This window comes from Diceros bicornis, chromosome 2 (assembly GCF_020826845.1).
Source record: "Diceros bicornis minor isolate mBicDic1 chromosome 2, mDicBic1.mat.cur, whole genome shotgun sequence".
NCBI lineage: Eukaryota > Metazoa > Chordata > Mammalia > Perissodactyla > Rhinocerotidae > Diceros > Diceros bicornis.
The window spans coordinates 75,113,998-75,132,283 of NC_080741.1; the positions used below are offsets into that span (position 1 = coordinate 75,113,998).

The 18,286-nt window shown below is 39.0% G+C and overlaps 1 protein-coding gene across 5 annotated transcripts in view; it reads right to left on the reverse strand.

The window, feature by feature from the left end:
* The window catches only part of ITPR1 (inositol 1,4,5-trisphosphate receptor type 1), a 317,336-nt gene that overhangs the window by 170,092 nt on the left and 128,958 nt on the right, over window positions 1-18,286 (reverse strand). For 3 of the 5 annotated variants that reach the window (XM_058563427.1, XM_058563440.1, XM_058563425.1), the window contains exons 11-16: window positions 14,528-14,623; window positions 13,013-13,057; window positions 8,937-9,091; window positions 3,394-3,493; window positions 2,240-2,400; window positions 1,599-1,740 (exon numbers count right to left, since the gene is read on the reverse strand). In XM_058563427.1, the coding sequence (XP_058419410.1) occupies window positions 1,599-1,740; window positions 2,240-2,400; window positions 3,394-3,493; window positions 8,937-9,091; window positions 13,013-13,057; window positions 14,528-14,623 (699 nt within the window). The remainder of the gene's footprint in view (window positions 1-1,598; window positions 1,741-2,239; window positions 2,401-3,393; window positions 3,494-8,936; window positions 9,092-13,012; window positions 13,058-14,527; window positions 14,624-18,286) is intronic. The other 2 variants (XM_058563442.1, XM_058563433.1) reach the window with 1 other exon arrangement.

Here is an 18,286-nt window from a genome sequence, read left to right on the forward strand (position 1 = left end):
TGGGACTGGCTACTCACTGAACTCAGTCCACCCGGACCTAACTGGTCCTCAAATACTTGAAAGTGCAGTGGTTAAGAGTACAGACTCTGGAATCAGGAGATTCTAGGCTGAAATCACACACCTTTATTATTTCCTAGCAGTGTAGATCATGGTCAAGGTAACCTTCGGTTTTGTCATCAGCAAAATGGAAAGAATCATACCTACCTAGCTTACAAGGGTGTTGTAAGGATGACAGTAGATAATAATTGTCATTTACATAAGTATAGTGTGCAGTGAAAGCTTCTGCCATTGAATCAGATCATTTTGGCCCCTCAAGGAATTGCTATTGCGGAAATGAGCGTGGGCATTAAGCCAGAGGTCTAATTCTGGAAGTCATCACATGAAACAGCTGGACATAATTTATTTTTGGACTGGAAATCCTTGTTGAAACATGATGGAGTGTTAACAAATTTTGTCTATCATAGACTCACAAAAGAAAGGATTCTCAAATCCCAAGTTCCTATGGAGACTGTGGGACTTGTAACTAATATGTTTTTCTTTTGGCTTTAGTGGTCAGGAATTTTTAAGGCAAGCTTTTGGCCCAATCTATAATAGCTTTAGAGAACTATATGGTATGCATTTCTGGGCACTCCATCTACTCTCGATTTGTCATTTTCCTCCCTCTAATTTGTCTTTACACCAGTTTATTTAAATTTATGCCAGATAATACCATTTATATATTTCCTGTAAGCCATTACTCATTCTTTATGGTAAGATTTTGTGGTGATTTATAGGGGTCCCTATAAGAGCCTATATAGACCCGAGTTGATCAAATACTCTAAATCTCCCAGACATATGAAATAACCTTAAGGACATATAGCACTTGATGTTATTTTTGAGGAAAGTAAAGTTGTCAACTTAACTCTTCTTGGAGTTCCTAACAAGTGAATTCTCACATGCTCAATATTCAACAAGTGTGTTTTCAATTGAACTGAACTATCAAGCCATAAAAAGACATGGAGGAAACTTGCATGCATATTACTAAGTGAAAGAAGCCAATCTGAAAAGGCTACATACTGTATGCTTCCAACTATATGACATTCTGGAAAAGGCAAAATTACGGAGACAGTAAAAAGATCAGTGGTTGTCAGGGGCTGGGGGAGGGAAGGATGAATAAACAGAGCACAGAGGATTTTTAGGGCAGTGAAACTACTCTGTATGACACTATAATGATGGATATATGTCATTATACATTTGTCTAAACCCATAAAACATATAACACCAAGAGTGAACCCTAATGTAAACTATAGACTTTGGGTGATTCTGATGTGTCAATGTAGGTTCATCAATTGTAACAAATATACCAGTGCGGTGGGGGATGTTAATAATGGGAAAGGCTATGCATGTCTGGGGGTACAGGGTATATGCGAACTCTGTACTTTCCACTCACTATTGCTGTGAACTTAAAACTGCTCTAAAAAATAAAGTCTAGTTTTTAAAAAAGTCAGTTGACCAAGTCTTCCAGGTGGGAATCATCCATGCCCCTCTCTAAGAGCAGTGATCCCAGCAGCGCAAGTGATTTCTTATAAAGCCAACCCTGTATGTCACATCTCACCGACCTGCTTGAGAATATTCTGTTCTCTCATCAGCTTCTGCCTTTCTCTGTTGGGCTTGGAGAAGACTACTTCAAGCACATCTTGACCAGAGTTAGTTCCACCAGTGACAAAGTAAACCAAGTCTTCCAGCAGCTTGGTTACAGACCTTAGGGGGAAGGAAGCTATTAGAGATGGGAGGTGTTCAATGTTCAACAGGCTGGAGGCTTCAGCTGGGAAGCCTCAGGCCTAATGAACCAATTAAACAAAAGCAGACCCATTCTTCCTCATTTCCTCGAAATTGACAACTGAGGCCAAGTACCAAAAAGAGTGAAATATAGACAACACATTATTGTCCACAAAAGGACAAAATATTAGCCATCAAATTTTTTCTCAGAGTAACCTCAAGCCCCATTATTTAGTAAGGTAGCTCCAGAGACCGAGTTGGAGACAGAGAAAGAGATATATCTTTACAACTTCAGAGACTTTCAAAAAAGTGAACCCAAAATAACTACTTCTTGAAAACCACAAGTTGAAGCCACCCACAAACGCTAAAGCTTGCTACTCTTACACACGGCTGTTCAGAGCATTCTCTCTCTCTGCAAGGGACTTCAAAAATCCCCAGTGGGTGAGGATGAGTGCGTCTGGTTCTCACGGGTAGCCCTCACCTTCTTTCATTCTGGGTGATGGTGCCCTTCTCCAGCTTCCCAGCTATGGAGCCCAGCACCTTGCTGGCATCGTTGGCAAAGTCCAGGTCCCGAACCTCAGCAGGAGAAACTGGAACTATGGCAAATGCTTCCTTATCCTCCTTCACGGGAGAGGTACCAATCTGAAATGCAAGATGGTCTTTGTGGGACAGTGTCTTGGATTGAGAGGGTAACACATTAATCAAACACTATATTTACGGGCCATTGGGCCATCCAAAAAGCTTGGACCTATCTTGCAGTTAAAATCAACTAGACATAGAAAAACATCTGGAATAAAATACCCCAAATTGTTAATGGTTGTTACCTCTGGAGACTGGTATTGTAGGAACAATGAGGCAGGAAATGGGGCACTACTATCATTTATAGCTTCATCGTTACAAGGAGCATGTAAAACTCTTATAATTAAAAAACATGTTTATAAATTCATAGGGAAAAAGCAAATATGCAAAATGGTAATTATTGACTGTAAGCAAGAGTATTATAAGGGTAGACTCTGTACCATTCTTTCAATTTTTTCTATATACCTGAAAATGTTCATAAAAGTAGAAGAAAAAATTCCAATAACCTCCCCATCACCAAAAAAAAATATGTGAGAGTATTATTTCATTTTTAAAAAAGAAAATCTTATGTTTGTGTATTTATGCTCTACGATCCTAGAGAAGGTGAGAAAGGAGAGGTGGACTTCAGGGAGAGAAACTAAAGGAATTAAGAGAACTTTCAAGAAAAAAAGTGTATATTCAAATACACAGAGAAATAAAGAAATAATAAAGATTGGGCGGAAATCAACTAGGTATGTGATATTCTTCAAAGCACAAGCAAACATTCCCCCAGCCAAAATCTTCCTTCAGACAGACATGAAATCCAAACAATTGCTCAACCTTTAGGGCAGAAGCCATGGAAGAAAATAAAAGGTTCCGGTTATTTCAAAAGCCCTGGGCTTGCATTAGCCAAGTCCCTTGGAGAGAATTCTTTCACCGCATTCAAGGTTGTCCATGACCACACTCTTGCCAAAGCAACAGAATTTCAGAGCTCCATACTCCTCCATCTGTCCTCAAAGGAGCCCTTTCATTAGGGAGCATGAGACCAAGAGGAGGCAGCCAAGTTCTGGAACTTACTTTCAGCATCACGGGCTTTTCTTCTTCTTTGTCAATGGGGATATTTGTGCTGTGAACCCAGGTATTGGTACACAGGTGTCTGAGCCGGACATAGGAGTTTCTAAAGGGAAAAAATTAGGATTTTAAGGACAGGAATATTTAGGTTCTCTATATTCACTGGCCTAGAATATACTCTATCAAAATAAAAAATGGATACCAAAATGGTTTTCTGCCAGACACTGGACAATATAAACTTAAGAACAAATGGCTCTGGGTCCAAGATACATTCTGATGTATTAACAATAGCAAATCATTCATAATGACTCTAACGTTATTGTGATATGCTATATTTCTAAATATAAGATTATATCCTATGAATGAATATCTCAGAACAATCTGAGTATGAGGTAGAGTAACAAGAAGCATTTACTGAGTGTATATTAGTGCTTATCATAAGAAATGATAAGGCAATAACTGAAATTTTCATATAGATCAATAAAGCAAAAAATTAATTCATAAAATTCCTGGAAGAAAATATGAGAAAATATTTAATAACCTTCTGGTAGAGAAAGCCTTTTGAAGCACACAACAACATACAAGATCCCTAAATTTTAAAACTAAACGATGGATATATCTTATTACATAGTTTAAATTTTATATCTTCAATATAGCAAAAAAAATTAAGAGCAAAGTTGAAAGAAAAATGACAACCTGGGAAAATAAAAGAGTAATACATAGCATAAAAAATGTTGTTAATCCACATATATAAAGAGATTTTAAAAATCAATAAGAAAAACATGAATATTGGAAATTAAAATGGGACAAGGACACAAACCAATCATTTAATAAAGCAATATATATGGCCAATAAACTTGGAAGTATACATTCAACCTCCTTAGTATACAATTTACACAAATTAAAACAATATATCATTTTATTCTATTGTATTCCAAAGATCTGAGAGACTGATATAACTCAGTATCCACAAGAGCTTAGGGAAATTAGTCCTCCTGCACACCCATGGTGAGAGTGTAAACAGGTTAAACTCTGGAAGGGAGTCTGGCACTTTATATAACATGTAAAATGTATCTCTCTTTTCATCCAGTAATCCCATTTTTAGATTTTTCCCTTAAGAGATGATAGCACAGGTACAAAGTTAGGCATAAAGATGTTCAACAAAGCATTATTTATAATAGTAAAAAATTGTAAACAATCAAATGTCTCAATAATGGACTAGTTAATTTTAGTACAAACAATAGAATACTACACAGCTTATTTAAAATGACAATCGATATATGCTTACTTGGACGTATGTACAGAATATATTGCTCAGTGGAAAAAAATGTTAAAAACGCCTTATAATCTCATTTATGAAAATTAAATACAGGTTATCTGTGTGCCCAGAGACCTGTCTGGAACTACATAAACCAAAATGTTAGCAGTAGGTATCTCTGGATGATTGAATTTTATGTGATTTTTACTTGCTTTTCTAATCTCCATGAGATTTTTAAAACGTTGTTGTTGTTTCTTTTTACAGTGAGCATGGATCATTTTACAATAGTTTTCAATTTTGCTTTTCTTTTAAAGAAGTAGTGACATAATTCTTGCACTTATGGAATCTACCATCCCATTAGTGAGACAAGATGACTGAATGCCAAGCAATAGTAAGTAACAGGAGATGCAAATTAAAAAGCATTAAGTTAGGAGACAGTCAAGGTAAGCACTGAAGGACTTTTAGAGGAAGAGATCAAGGAGGCCTCAGAGAGTCATGGAAGTATTTTGTTACAGAAAACTTTAAACATTGGTGGGACTGGGGCAGACAGAGGAGCATGGAAGTCATTTGCAACAGGAGGAATTTAGAACAATGGCATCCCAAGTTCCCAAGGGAAAGAGATGAAAGGGGGCATCAAACCAGGTACATCTCTTCAGTAGATCCTCTGCCTTCTGCCTTCCTTCATTAGAACCACCCTGAACATTACAAGTAAGGGCAACCATAGTGATATTTACTTCAACTAGCATGAAAACAAATTAAACAACATGAACAAGAAATTTGACAGAGATTTGTGTTTTTTCTTCTGAGTGACTTGGACTCATTTTCTTATTTGCAAAGTATAACCAAAGCTTGAAGCTTAGCTTTTAATTGGATGATTACATTCTATAAAGCTCTATGTCAAATTTCAATTAAGACACACAGGGCATTCTATCCATTCATCCAAAGTCACATTCTCAATCCTTAACTCAAAAGCCATGATATAAGACAATTATAAAAAAGCCACAAAGCTGGATGCTCTCCCAATGTTCATTTAATGCATCTAATTTATGTATGTTGCAATTTCATCATCTTGTTTAGTATATCTAGGATTTGTCATTATCCCTTTCACTTTGGCTTGGCAGGATTCTTTTAACCAGTGACTATCACAAAAATTCCTTTGCTGATAACATTTCAGGGACATTCATATATCTACTCCTAGACTTTTTGATCTACAAACAAGCAAAATTTAGCACAAGTTTAAGATGGAGGGAAATGAGTGTACAACTCCTAAGGTTTTTTATGATTCCACAGGTTCAATGAATAAGAGGCCCCATTCACTCTGGCTCTGAGGTTGGTGGTCAAGCGCAAGAATGGGTAAAAATTTAAGAGGCTAAGATCAAGTGCAAGGTCATAAGTAGTAGTAAACAGACTGGTAGACCATGCCAGACACTTTTTCCAAGAACACAGCCTTCCCTTCCTTAAGAGTTCAGAATCAGTTTACCTATGGACAACTGCCCAGCAAGAAAGTTTTCCAACAAAGAAACAGTAATGAATGGAGGAGATATAGAAGCAGGGGTCTCTAACTAGCCAAAGCTGCTTGGGCAGCCGACCTATAAGCTTAAATTTCCCTTTCCCACAGGATCGTGGGGATTTCCAACCCGCTGAGGAATATGGCCAACCAGTACCTCATTCCTCTTCACCAAAGGGATGTGATATTTTAAATCACATGGTTCTGTTCTTTGCTATCCCTTACAAACTAAAACATTTAGCATATAAATGTCATTCCCTTGTCTTCGGGGAACCTAAAAATTTCATTAAATAACTTCCAGAATAGAGGACACAACACATGGAAAATTACTTAAACCAAAATGCAGCGGGGCTCTACAGACATGTACCTGTCCAGGGAACAAGCAGGCAGTCAACGAGACAGGAAGCATTTAAAAAGCAATCTACCTTACCTCAAATTGTATTAAAAAATGACTTCAAAATGGATCAAAGACTATAAAACTCTTAGAAGAAAATGCTGGCATAAATCTTTGTGACCTTGGATTAGGCAGTGATTTCTTAAGCAAGAAAACAAAATCATGAGCCATCAAACAAAAAACAGATAAATCGAACTTTGACAAAATTAACAACTTCTGTGCTGCGAGGGACACCATCAAGAAAGCGAAAAGAATCTACAGAATGGGAGAAAATATTTGCAAATCATATATCTGGTAAGGGATTTGTATCTAGAATGAAGAACGGTTAAAACTCAATAATAAAAAGACAAATGATCCAATTTTTTAAATGGGTAAAAAATAATGGGCAAAGGATCTGATTAGATATTTCTCCAAAGAAGATACACAAATGGCCGGTGAGTGCAGGAAAAGAAGATCAACATCATTAGCTATTAGAGATATGCAAATCAATACAACGGGAGATACCACTTCACGCTTACTAGGATGGCTCAAATAAAAAACGACAGACAATAATAAGTGTTGGAGAGAATGCAGAAGAGTTAGAACCCTCATATACTGCTGGTGGGAATGTAAAATGGTGCATCCATGTTGAAAAACAGACTGGCAGTTCTCCAAAATGTTATACATGAGCTACCACATGACCCAGTAATTCCACTCCTAAGGTACAGACCCAAGAGAAATGAAAACATATGTCCATACAAAAATGTGTACATGAATGTTCACAGCAGCATTATTCATAATAGCCAAAAGGGGCAAACAACTCAAAGGGCCACGACCTAGTAAGTGGATAAATACAACGTGGTATATTCATACAATAGAATATTAGCCACAAAATGAAATGAAGTACTAATATAGGCTACAACATGAATGAATCTTAAAATTACTAGGTGAAAGAAACTAGTCACATATGACCACATAATATATGATTCCATTTATACGAAATGTCCAGAATAGGCATATCAATAGAGACAGCAAGTAGATTAGTCTAAGGCTGAGGGTAGAGCATGGAGAAATGAGAGTGACTGCTAATGGGTATGGTGTTCCTTCTTGGGGTAATGAAACTGTTCTAAAATCAATTGTGATGATGGTTGCTCAACTCTGCTAATCTACTAAAAACCATCAAATTGACCACTTTAAATAGGTACGTTATATGTATATGAATTCTATCCCAATAAGCTTGTTATTTTTAAAAAAGGCAATCTAAATCAGGGCAAACCTGGAGTATGCAAAGCTGTGCACACACTTGGGATTTTCTAGGAGAACATCTCTAGCTTTCCCCCAATTCTCAAGGGGTTTACAACTAGGCAAAGTGTAAGACCCAGCAATCATTTTACTGAATGGCCACAAAAGCCCTTCTTGCATTATAAAGTTCTCTTCTATGTGGACACTGTCTTACATATATCACCCTGAGAGGGACAGGAATAGCAGCTAGCACAAGAGAAGGTTCTCCTCTAATTGTGACAGCACCCAAGCTACCATCACCAGTATCATAGCCAAGCTCAGGCCAAACAGGTAAACAGCAATGATATACGAGTAATGAAACATAAAGTAATACTCAGAGAGAGGGGCCATGTGTGAAACCTACAAATGTCAGTGAGATCTGCACTAACCAATGTTGTGTTGAAGAGTCTGAATTACCCAAACAACCCTATGCGGCTTACACATTTAAGATTTGGGGCCCTGCAATAGGACTCCCTGACTTGTGATAAGTTGCTTAAACTCTCTGAGCCTCAGTTTCTTTATCAGTAAGAAGGACTGCATAATAATACCTATCTCACAGGAATTTTTGTGAAGATGAAGTTATATAACACAAGTAAAATACTTAGCATTGTACATGGCATGTAGCGAGCACTCAATAAATTATTATTAATTAGTTATTTCCCCCTCAAAATGCATTCTTCTGCAACAAAACTAAGAGTTAAATTTAATAAAATAACCAAAGAAGACTGGTCTGACTTCTCAACACTTTTAATAAAATTTACTTGTACTCAGTGAATTGCAAATATTCCATTTTCTAGAATTTCTTTTCAATTGTTCATTCGATTGACCGGGAGATCTCTCAGTTTTGGAAAAGAGGAAGAGAGTAAAAGAAACAAGAAATACTGAGCTACTTGAGCTTAAAGGTTGGTTTGTTTACCTAAATAGAGCACTTCTTATCCAATTACTAAAAACTTATCATTGATGACCCATAAAAAATCAGATGCCATTCCAATGGGCAGCCAGAGCAAATCCTTCACCAAATCTGTATAAAAACTTCAAGAAAGGCAATGATGATTTAGATTCCAAGAAACCCAGCCAGACCACCTATACCAGCCCTGACTCACTTGGGATAAGCTATTTTAGAATCATACCTTGGGACAAGGCTATCACCTCCACGGAGAGTGGTGGGGTCTAGCTCAAAAATGGAAGAGATGTCATTGCCTTCGGGCACAGAGACCAGGGAGTACACCATCTTTTCTTGGGCATTTCGCAATCTGCTTCGAGCTGCATCCTGATCAGGGTCCACCTGAGGAGGAAAAGTCATCAAGTCAAGGATTCTGCATGCCAAAGCCTTCACTCACCACAATCACTGCACATTCCACAGGAACAGGGAAGAAACAACAGTGAACGTCAGCAGTTGGCAGGAGAAGCACCACAGTTTCAGAGGAGTCATAAAAGATGATAATCGGCCACCCATGCCAAGAATATTCACACTCTACCTCCTTGTGTTGCAATAAAAATGTTTAAACAACGTGGGGTTGCAATAATAGACGTCCATGGGAAGAGAGCTGTAGGTGATAAAGAACTCCGTATAACAACATCCATCTGCAGTAGTTGGAGGAGAGGAGAAGCACTTTGAGAAAACTTATCCTGTGGATTTGGTTATGGGTCATGGTGTTAATCTACAGTGAAACTGTCTAGCAATAATATGGTACAGCTACTTCCCAGGAGAAAAAATAAAATAAACCTGAATCCAAGTGTTCGTAAGCAGCGATCCCACTATGGCCAAGAAAAATACTTGAGAAGTCAGACTAGCCCTGAAAAAAATGTTCGTAATTAATCAAGGAGGTCTGCCGAGACAATTCAGGGAATAAAGGGCCTCTCTTGCTACATTAGGGATTTGGCTGCAACTGAAGAAATCTCTACAGTGAATGCTAACGAACAATGATGAAGGCTTTCCTGAGAAGTTGTAAAAACACATTCTAGGCTCCAAAGAATCTGCCTAAGAAGATTTAAGTAGCATGCTTAGACTAGCACCTGCTCTGATAGGCTCTGCAAAGTTTCTCTCAGTGCTGTGACTCTACGTGGGATTATTTTTAATGTTTCACATCCTTGCAAGATGACAATATCCACCTGCCTCTATTAGGAAAACCACATTTTCTTTGTCACTAACTTGCTTTGCTTAGGCTGAGGCACTGCCGCCTTTCCAAGTAGGGAATGGAGAAAAGGAAATCAAATCGAACAGGCAAAGGAGAAAGCATGAGAGAATTTAATTCCATGGGGCCTCAGTTCTAGGACTGCAGGCAACAGTCTGCTTTATCAGTTCATCAGCAGCCCAACTCTGTCTGTAAAAAAAGAAAAAAACAAAAGGTTCTTTTAATACCCCAAACCTCTGCCTCCTCCCTCTCACGCTCCTTCCTCTAATACCTTGAAGCTCTCCCTAAACAAATCCACGACTCGTTATTCTATCTACACTAAAGTAAGAATCAACTGGAAAGCACCAAAACATCTCTATAAGCTCATTCAGGAGAAAGAACTTTGAACTGAATTTGTCCTCTTCTAAGTACTGTTACTTGCAAAGTGTCCCACACACCACTTTCAAAATAAACCCTGACCTGATTCAGGTTTAACACACAGGGCTCAGCTACAGGCTGGCAGTTAAATTTCAGACCTGCCAGAACTCTAAAGAAAAATTAAAATTGCATTAAGTCCACTGTATCCAGAAACTTGGCTGAGAAACAGCGTCCTCGTGTTCTTTCATTGTGCAGTCGGCGTTTGCCACCTAGTGGGAGGAAAGGCGCATGTGCAAAAGGCCATCAGACAAGAACCAGCCTGGAGTTGTCCTTTCTCTCCCTCTGGCATTGAGCGCATGGCATGAGGGTGCTGCTGAATTTAGTAGGACAAGCGCAACGAAGCTGAGTGAGGTCCCAGGCAAAAACACAAGCACTGGATGCCAATCTCAAGGAAATACACAACCAACGAGCAGAGCAGAACGAGTGGCATCCTCTCCCAAACTTACACAACCCTATTTTTCCACCCAAATTTTCAAAGCCAAGAAGAGGGTGAAGGGGGCAGGACCCTCCCAATGCTAATACCTTCCCCCCAGAGGCAGGAGCTGCACTGTTGGCCTTGCAGGTGCAGGGTGCAGGGTGAGCCCCCCACACCCCTCCTCCACATGAGGACCACCACCCAAGCAACATCCAGAGTAACCAGAGCAATGCAGTCTAGATCTGCACCCAAGGCTGTTCATACATCCTGCCACCCTGGCACGGAGAAGAATGAAAAAGATGAAAGACAACTGAACTCCAAGAGACCCTGAGACGTGATAAATCAGGACCACTCTCAATGGCTGTTTCCTCATCTGTCAAATGGAGATCATAAAACCTGCCTTAACTTCTTTTGTGCAGCTGTTATGTAGCCCAGATGAACTGGTGGATGTCAAGGCACTAAAAATGCTAATGATCTTGTGCAACGTACAAAAATGCCATTTATTAAGAGCTTACTACGGGCCAGGCACTTCATTTGCACAACATCTTACTTCGTCCTTACAACAAGGATATCTGCCACTTCTCCAGATAAGGAAATTGAAGCTCAGAGAGGGAAAGTAGCTTGTCCCGAGTCACACAGTTCATAAGCAGTGGGTCTGCTATTTAAACCCAAGTCTGTCTCTCTCCTGCACTCCTGTCTTCCTCCCGCACTGCAAATGCCAGTGTTCCCTCACACATCAACAGGCCAGGAGAGCAGCCCTGTTCCCCACAGAGCTCAAGGTTACCTGAACATCAGCTCTCACTGAAAGAAGCCCAGGCTCTCCTTCAAAGTAATCTCAGAGAGGAGACTTACTCTGTGTTACCTCAGATGGTAGCACTAAGACCAACAGACGCAAGTCACACAAAGGCAGTTCTTCCTTTCAAAACAAAGAAGGTGCAAAGATGAGAACTGTCTTTCGAAAAATAAGGCCCCTGCCAGTTCAAGTCTTCAAATACTAACCATATGAACACTACGCAGAGATGATGTGCAAAGATTTCCTTGCACGTTGGCAGAAAGTTGGACTCGGTCAGTATTTTCCAAGCCACATTAATCCTGGAAGTTAAGCTTTCAAAATGGGCTTGAGAAGCGAAGGTAAAGAGGATGAAAAGAAGGACTAGGACCCTCAGATGCTCCCTCAAGGAACCAGAAAGATGAGATGAACTCCCCCAGCAAGTCCAGGAACAAACAGCAGGACATCCTCAGCCAGAACTCCTCTCCTTTGTCTCTTCCAAAGCTAACATTCCCCCCAAACATAACTAGAAGGTTAATCACTACTGCAGAATTTGTAACACTTTCCAGAGACAATTACATTCTGTATTATCTCCACCCCAACTCTCTTCGTTAATGTGCCTACTTTCAAGTCCAAACGTTTACTAAAAAAAAGAAATACCCTCAATACTACCTACCATATTCACCATTGAAATGATCACATGGACATACAATGTCAAAAAGCACAGTAATTGTTTGGATTTTTGTTTTGTTTTGTTCTAATCCTAGATCAGAATGAAGCACCCCACAAGAGAGCTGCATTACTTATACCCATCATTCCACGTAACACAACCACTGCCCCCTTCAATCCATAATTGTGGACACCTAAACCCCCAAGTGCCTCCATATCAGCATTAATTGGCAATATGGCCTCCAAAGAAAAATCCAGTTGCATTAAAATTCCAAACCACATTATAAAGTCTATACCTGACTTTGCAGAAAGCAAGGACAGATGGTTAGACAAGTGAGTGTCTCATCAGATGTCAGGTGCTCCGTGCCTCATGTGTTATCTCCATGGTCTAAATGACACTATCCACCTCACACACTCATTCCTTAATAAATCTGAGTGAGTCATAGATTGAGGTCAAAGCAATGGGACATTCATTTGTAAAAGGCTGTACAGGGGCCATCACTGTCTCCAACCTAGGGGAATTCCAAGAGATACTGTAAACTTCTGCAACTTAAGGGTGGAGACCCCTTGACTAAGCACACAGAAAGAGCATCATGACCGACAGTCCCTTGGACCAATCAGGACACAAGGAGACATGACTGCCCTCAAGGGAGACATAGAACAAGACCCTCTTTTAAGGGAGCCTAAGGTTTCCCCTTTCCCAGCACTCAATGACCACAGTGGCAGTTTCTTAAATGGGGTTCCAGATCACTTGGCCTCACCCTACCAGATGAAGACAAGAAGGCTCTTGCCCATACTTACTGAGGGCTGAAACTCCAGGCATTCTTCCTCAAAGTCAGGGTCTACCTGATGAAAAAGAATCATTAGGAAATTAAAACATCCATTGCTTTCTCAAGGACTTGGCCCCACTTGCAGAAGACTTCAAGGCCTGCGAACATCTTTGAACAGCTAAAAACTTGTCCCTTCCCTCTGTTCACGAAACCAGCATGCCACAGCAACAACATGTCACACGAGTACAATACACACGAAACAATCTACCAGTCACCAATAGACGGCTCTCAAGTGTAGACAGTGGAACACAATGAATTCACTAGCAAAGCAACAGGTAAAAGCCTGAGATAAATAAAAGATCAGTATCCAGTCATTGATAACTCTGCTTATTTTTAGTTATAAATAAAAAATGTGTGGCCTCCAGCAAGAGCTACATTCGCCTCAGAATATAACAGGTAATACAACCACAATTGATTTTTGGCAAACCATGTAATCAACATTTCTCACAGCTGGTTAGCTGGGTCCATAATTCCCTATGGCTCCATTTTAAATTTCAACTTAGTGTTGATCATTGGTTCTTAAATATTTCAAAATCATCAGTTCATACAAGTGTCAGGCATCCCAGGGGGTTCTGCACATTTAGATTCAGCCTTCCTCAGGGTCAGCTGCAGAAGCAGTACTGACATGCACACATCACCTTGAAAATCTCTGAGCAGTCTCACCAGTGGTACCAGACAACAGGAGGTGTCTTTTGATGTACGACTAGAATCTGATATGAATATGCATCGTACATCTTCCAGGATTTCAGAGTAAAACTCAACATCTGTCACACAGTAGGATGGCTCCTTAATTTAATACAAAAATTAACAGGTAAATTCCTCTATCCTTCAGCACTGAGTCTTGCTTTTCCTCAAAAGCTTTACAGACATTTAAGGTAAAGTTAATTTCTTTGATTTTTGACATTCCTATAAGTAAAAGATAAGACACTGTCTATTCCACTAATACTCTGGGAACCAGATGCTCTATAAAGTTGTCTAATTGTTTATGTGTCTTAATGCTTCTGGTTTTATATACCATGTTTCACTGCAGCCGAGTCTCAGTCATTCATGTTAAGTGCAGGGTTGGTAGCTAAGATGTGGGGAGAGCAGTATGCAAGAGCAAAACAGAAAGATAATCCTAAAACCCAGATTAGCATTCTTTTCTCTTCTTTTTTTTAAGATCTATTCTTTTACCAACTTTCAAATATACAATACAGTAACTATAGTCACCATGCTGTACATTACATCCCCATGACAGCATTATTTTCTAACTTACTTTCTCCCCACATCTTGATCAAAATCCCTGTGGAGTACTAAAGTGCGTTAGTCATTTTTACCCTTTCTTCTCTAGAAGCAGGGAAATGAGGCAGAAGGAAACAGAAAAGCAGAAGGAAAAGCAAGGTGACTAAGAATTACCCCAAGCCTCTAACTACTCAATGGCTACAGGTAAGTGAAGAAAGAGGAGTGCATCAGCCTTGCAAGAGAACAATACGGGGCTGCTACTTACCTCTGCTGCTAAGTAGTGCCCTGTAGCAAGATGCTTGAAACGGAAGAGGCTGTTCCAATATCCTGCTCCACCCCGACACGGGTCATGTTGGACTACCTGCAAGAGGAGGACTGATCAACAGGAGTGGAAGAAATGTCAACCATACTAGGACAACACTGAATCTGAGACATTGCACAGAAGTTCATAGTTCAGGACTGATATTGACTAGCTGAAAAAAATTATCATCTTCCAACAAACCCATTGCAAGTGTCATATGTAATGTCAGAACTCAAACATATGGAAGTGTTAATATTTCTCCAAAGAAGAAATAGTCTTCCAGTTAACATGAAAGTATAGTAGAAAGTTCAATGGTTTTCAGATTAGTTGCCTTAATCATAATGAAGTAGAAGTTAAGATTCCGAAATTCCTCCACAAAAGGCACAACAAATACAAAGGAATTTCATGGAAAACTGTAAAAGCATTCTATACATGCACTCATGTGCCGAAATACATACACAGGACTGTGCTCTGAAACTCACAGAACCTGGGCCAACTTACCATAAAAATAAATGTAACTTCAGCTGTTGGTCACGATAGAATAATTGGCACTGGTAGATGGTGCCATGAACAACTAGACACTGCACAAAATATATGAACTTGCCATAGACAACTAGAAAACTGGATAAAATATATGAAACAACTGTGTTCAGATACTGGACAACAGGCGGTGCACCAATGTGATCTCTGAGTAAAAAGAAACAAACAAGGCAATCTCTGTGATTGTTCCACCTTTCTGCCTGAGGGTCCTCTCTGGATAGTAGCATTGGGAAGGATAATCCAAGCAGGGGACACTGATCTCACTGAGTTGAGGAAATAGATCAGAATTTAGGGAGATGAGGTAGCTGGAATTTGTGAGGGAAGAATACAGAGCAACCCAGAGAAAAAGCTCCAGAAATCTATACAGAGAGCCTCCTTAAGTCTTCGGCTGAATACCAAGCTGCATACGTGTAAGGCAAGACCCCACAAGGCCAAATAAAGAAAGACAAGGGAGCTGTAAGCTCAATGTTCCCAGAGCTCACTCAGGGCTAGGAGGTGTTCTGATTCTGACAAGCCAGAGAAGAGATTCCATTGAACACCTGGGGCATTCAGTAGAGACGTCAAAAGGGTCACACCTTAGTAGTAGGGCTAATCCAGCCCCGAAAAAAGGCTACAATACACTTGACCTCACGAAGCTTTAAAACAAGCCTCCAAAGGATCAAACTGATCCACAAGTAACTTGACTGTCTGAAAAAACAGGGCTCAATACTCTTAAAGGAAAGCAACAGAATTCAGACACTCAGCAAAGTAGCATCACAATGTTTAGCATATAATCATAAAGCACTGGACAGGCAAGAATAAGGAAAATGTGACCCATAAACTCAGTGACCTGTCAGACAATATCAAATGATCCAGCATTTCTGTGTGGGTTGGTGGGGGCAAGAAAAATATTTGAGAAATAATGACCCCAAAATTTCCCCTTTTTGATACATACCCACCGATTTAAGAAACTCAATGAACTCAAAGCAGGATAAACACACACCACCAAGACACATCATAACACCACCAAGACACATCATAATTAGATTAATGTGAACCAGAAATAAAAAAAAAAAATCTTAGAAGCCAGGAAAAAAAAAGACACTATGTACAGGCAACAGAGATAGGAAACCACTGAATTCACATCAGAAACAACACACAAAAGATAACAACGGATGAACATTTTTAAAGTACAGAAAGAAAAAACTGTCTACCTAGAATTCTATATCCAACAAAAATATCCTTCATGAATGAAGGCCATGTGGAGAAACTGGAACCTTAACACACCACAGGGAGGAATATAAACTAGTGCAATCTGTCAGTCCCTTGAAAGGTTAAACATAAAGTTACCATATGACCCACTATTCCACTCCCGAGAGAATTGAAAACATATGTCCCTCACAAAAACTTGTCCATGAATGCTCAGAGCAGCATTATTCAGAAGAGCCAAAAAGTGGAAACAATCCAAATGCCATCGAATGATAAATAAAATGTGGTATATCCACACAATGGAATATTATACGGCAATAAAAAGAAATAAAGTACTGATAGATGTGGCAATATGGATGAACTTTGAAAATATGCTAGGTGAAAGAAGTGAGATACAAAGGACCACATACTGTAAGACACCATTTATAGGAAATGTCCAGCACAGGAAAATCTACAGAAATAAAAAGAAGATTTAGTGGTTGCCGGGGCGGGGGGGAGGCTTTGGAGAGAAATGAGATGTGATTGCCATGAATTCAGGACATCTTTTGGAGAGGTGAAAATGTTGTAAAATTGACTGTGGTAATGGTTGCACAGCTCTACAGACCTACTAAAAACCACTGAATTGTATACTTTAAATGTGTGAATTGTATCTCAATAAAGCTATTATTTTAAAAAAAGGAAAACAGAGATTTTTCAAACGAAAGTGAAATATTTTCTCGTTTTCAAATGAGAGCCGAGAGAATTGGTCACTGGCAGACCTGTACTACAAGAAATGATAAAGTAAGTTCTTTAGGCTGAAGAAAAATGATAGCAGATGAAAACCGGGACCTACACAAAGGAATGAAGAGCTGGAAATAATAACTATGTGGGTAAAAGACTCCCGTTCTCTCATTTTTACATATTTTTAAAATATAAGTGATTGTTTAAACAAAGCAAAATAAATAAAAATGCACTGTGAAGTTTATAACATACATAGAAGTAAAGTGCATGATAATAACACCACCAAGGACAGGAGGGGGAAATAGAAGTATACTACTGTAAGGTTCTTACATCATGCGTTAAGACATGGCATTACGTAAAAGTGATTGGCAATAAGCTAACAATGGATAACGCAAATCCTAGTCACTACTATAGATATAAAATACATGGTGTTGTCTTCCTTCCTTTATTTTGAAGGGGCAACTAAGTTTCAAAAACCTTCAAGAAAAAAATAAAAAAGGAAGACAATGTTTTCCTAGAATATTCAGGAAAAAAATTGGCGGGAAACAATCTTTTAGGGAGCAAGAATTAGACAGTTGTTTCTTCTCAGAAGAAAAAAACAACAGAAGATGCTCTGAAGTGGACTTTAAGTACTTAAAGTTTTAGAAGTCCATACTTCAAAAACTCCCCACAAAAAGTTGTCATCTTTAATTCATTCGAATCAATTTGTAAGGGAAGAAGGCATGGGACCTGCTATTAAGGTACAAAAGTCAGTCTCAGTGACTTCTGTAGGGTTCTGGCATTTATAATACTTTTTTGGTTTATGATAGCATGTTAAAGCAAGGTGAAAAATTATTTGTAAAATGACATCAACTATGCAAAAATTCTGCACGTAAACTAAGTAGCTCAATGGAAGTGGACACATTAGTGAAATGACAGTTTACTTTTTCCCTTGTTTTTCTATTTTCAATTTTTCTCTAGTTTGCATCATTTATTACTTCAACGAGAAAAAATATTTTTTTTTTGGCACCAGTATCCAAATTATGCAGGAAAAGTGGTTCTGAAAGAATGTTTTGAATGTTTAAAACTGTATGATTGGTACAACGGGGGCATCAATGATCAATGACAAAGTTCTAGCTCTCAAGGAGTTTATAATCTAGTAGGATTGATAGTGTCCCTACATAGACACTAAGTAAAAAGCAAATGCCATGGGTGTAGAGAGGAGAAGGAAAAGAGGCAGAGGGTAGAAATTAAAAACTTTATGTAGAATCCTTGAATAATGAAAACTGTAGAAAT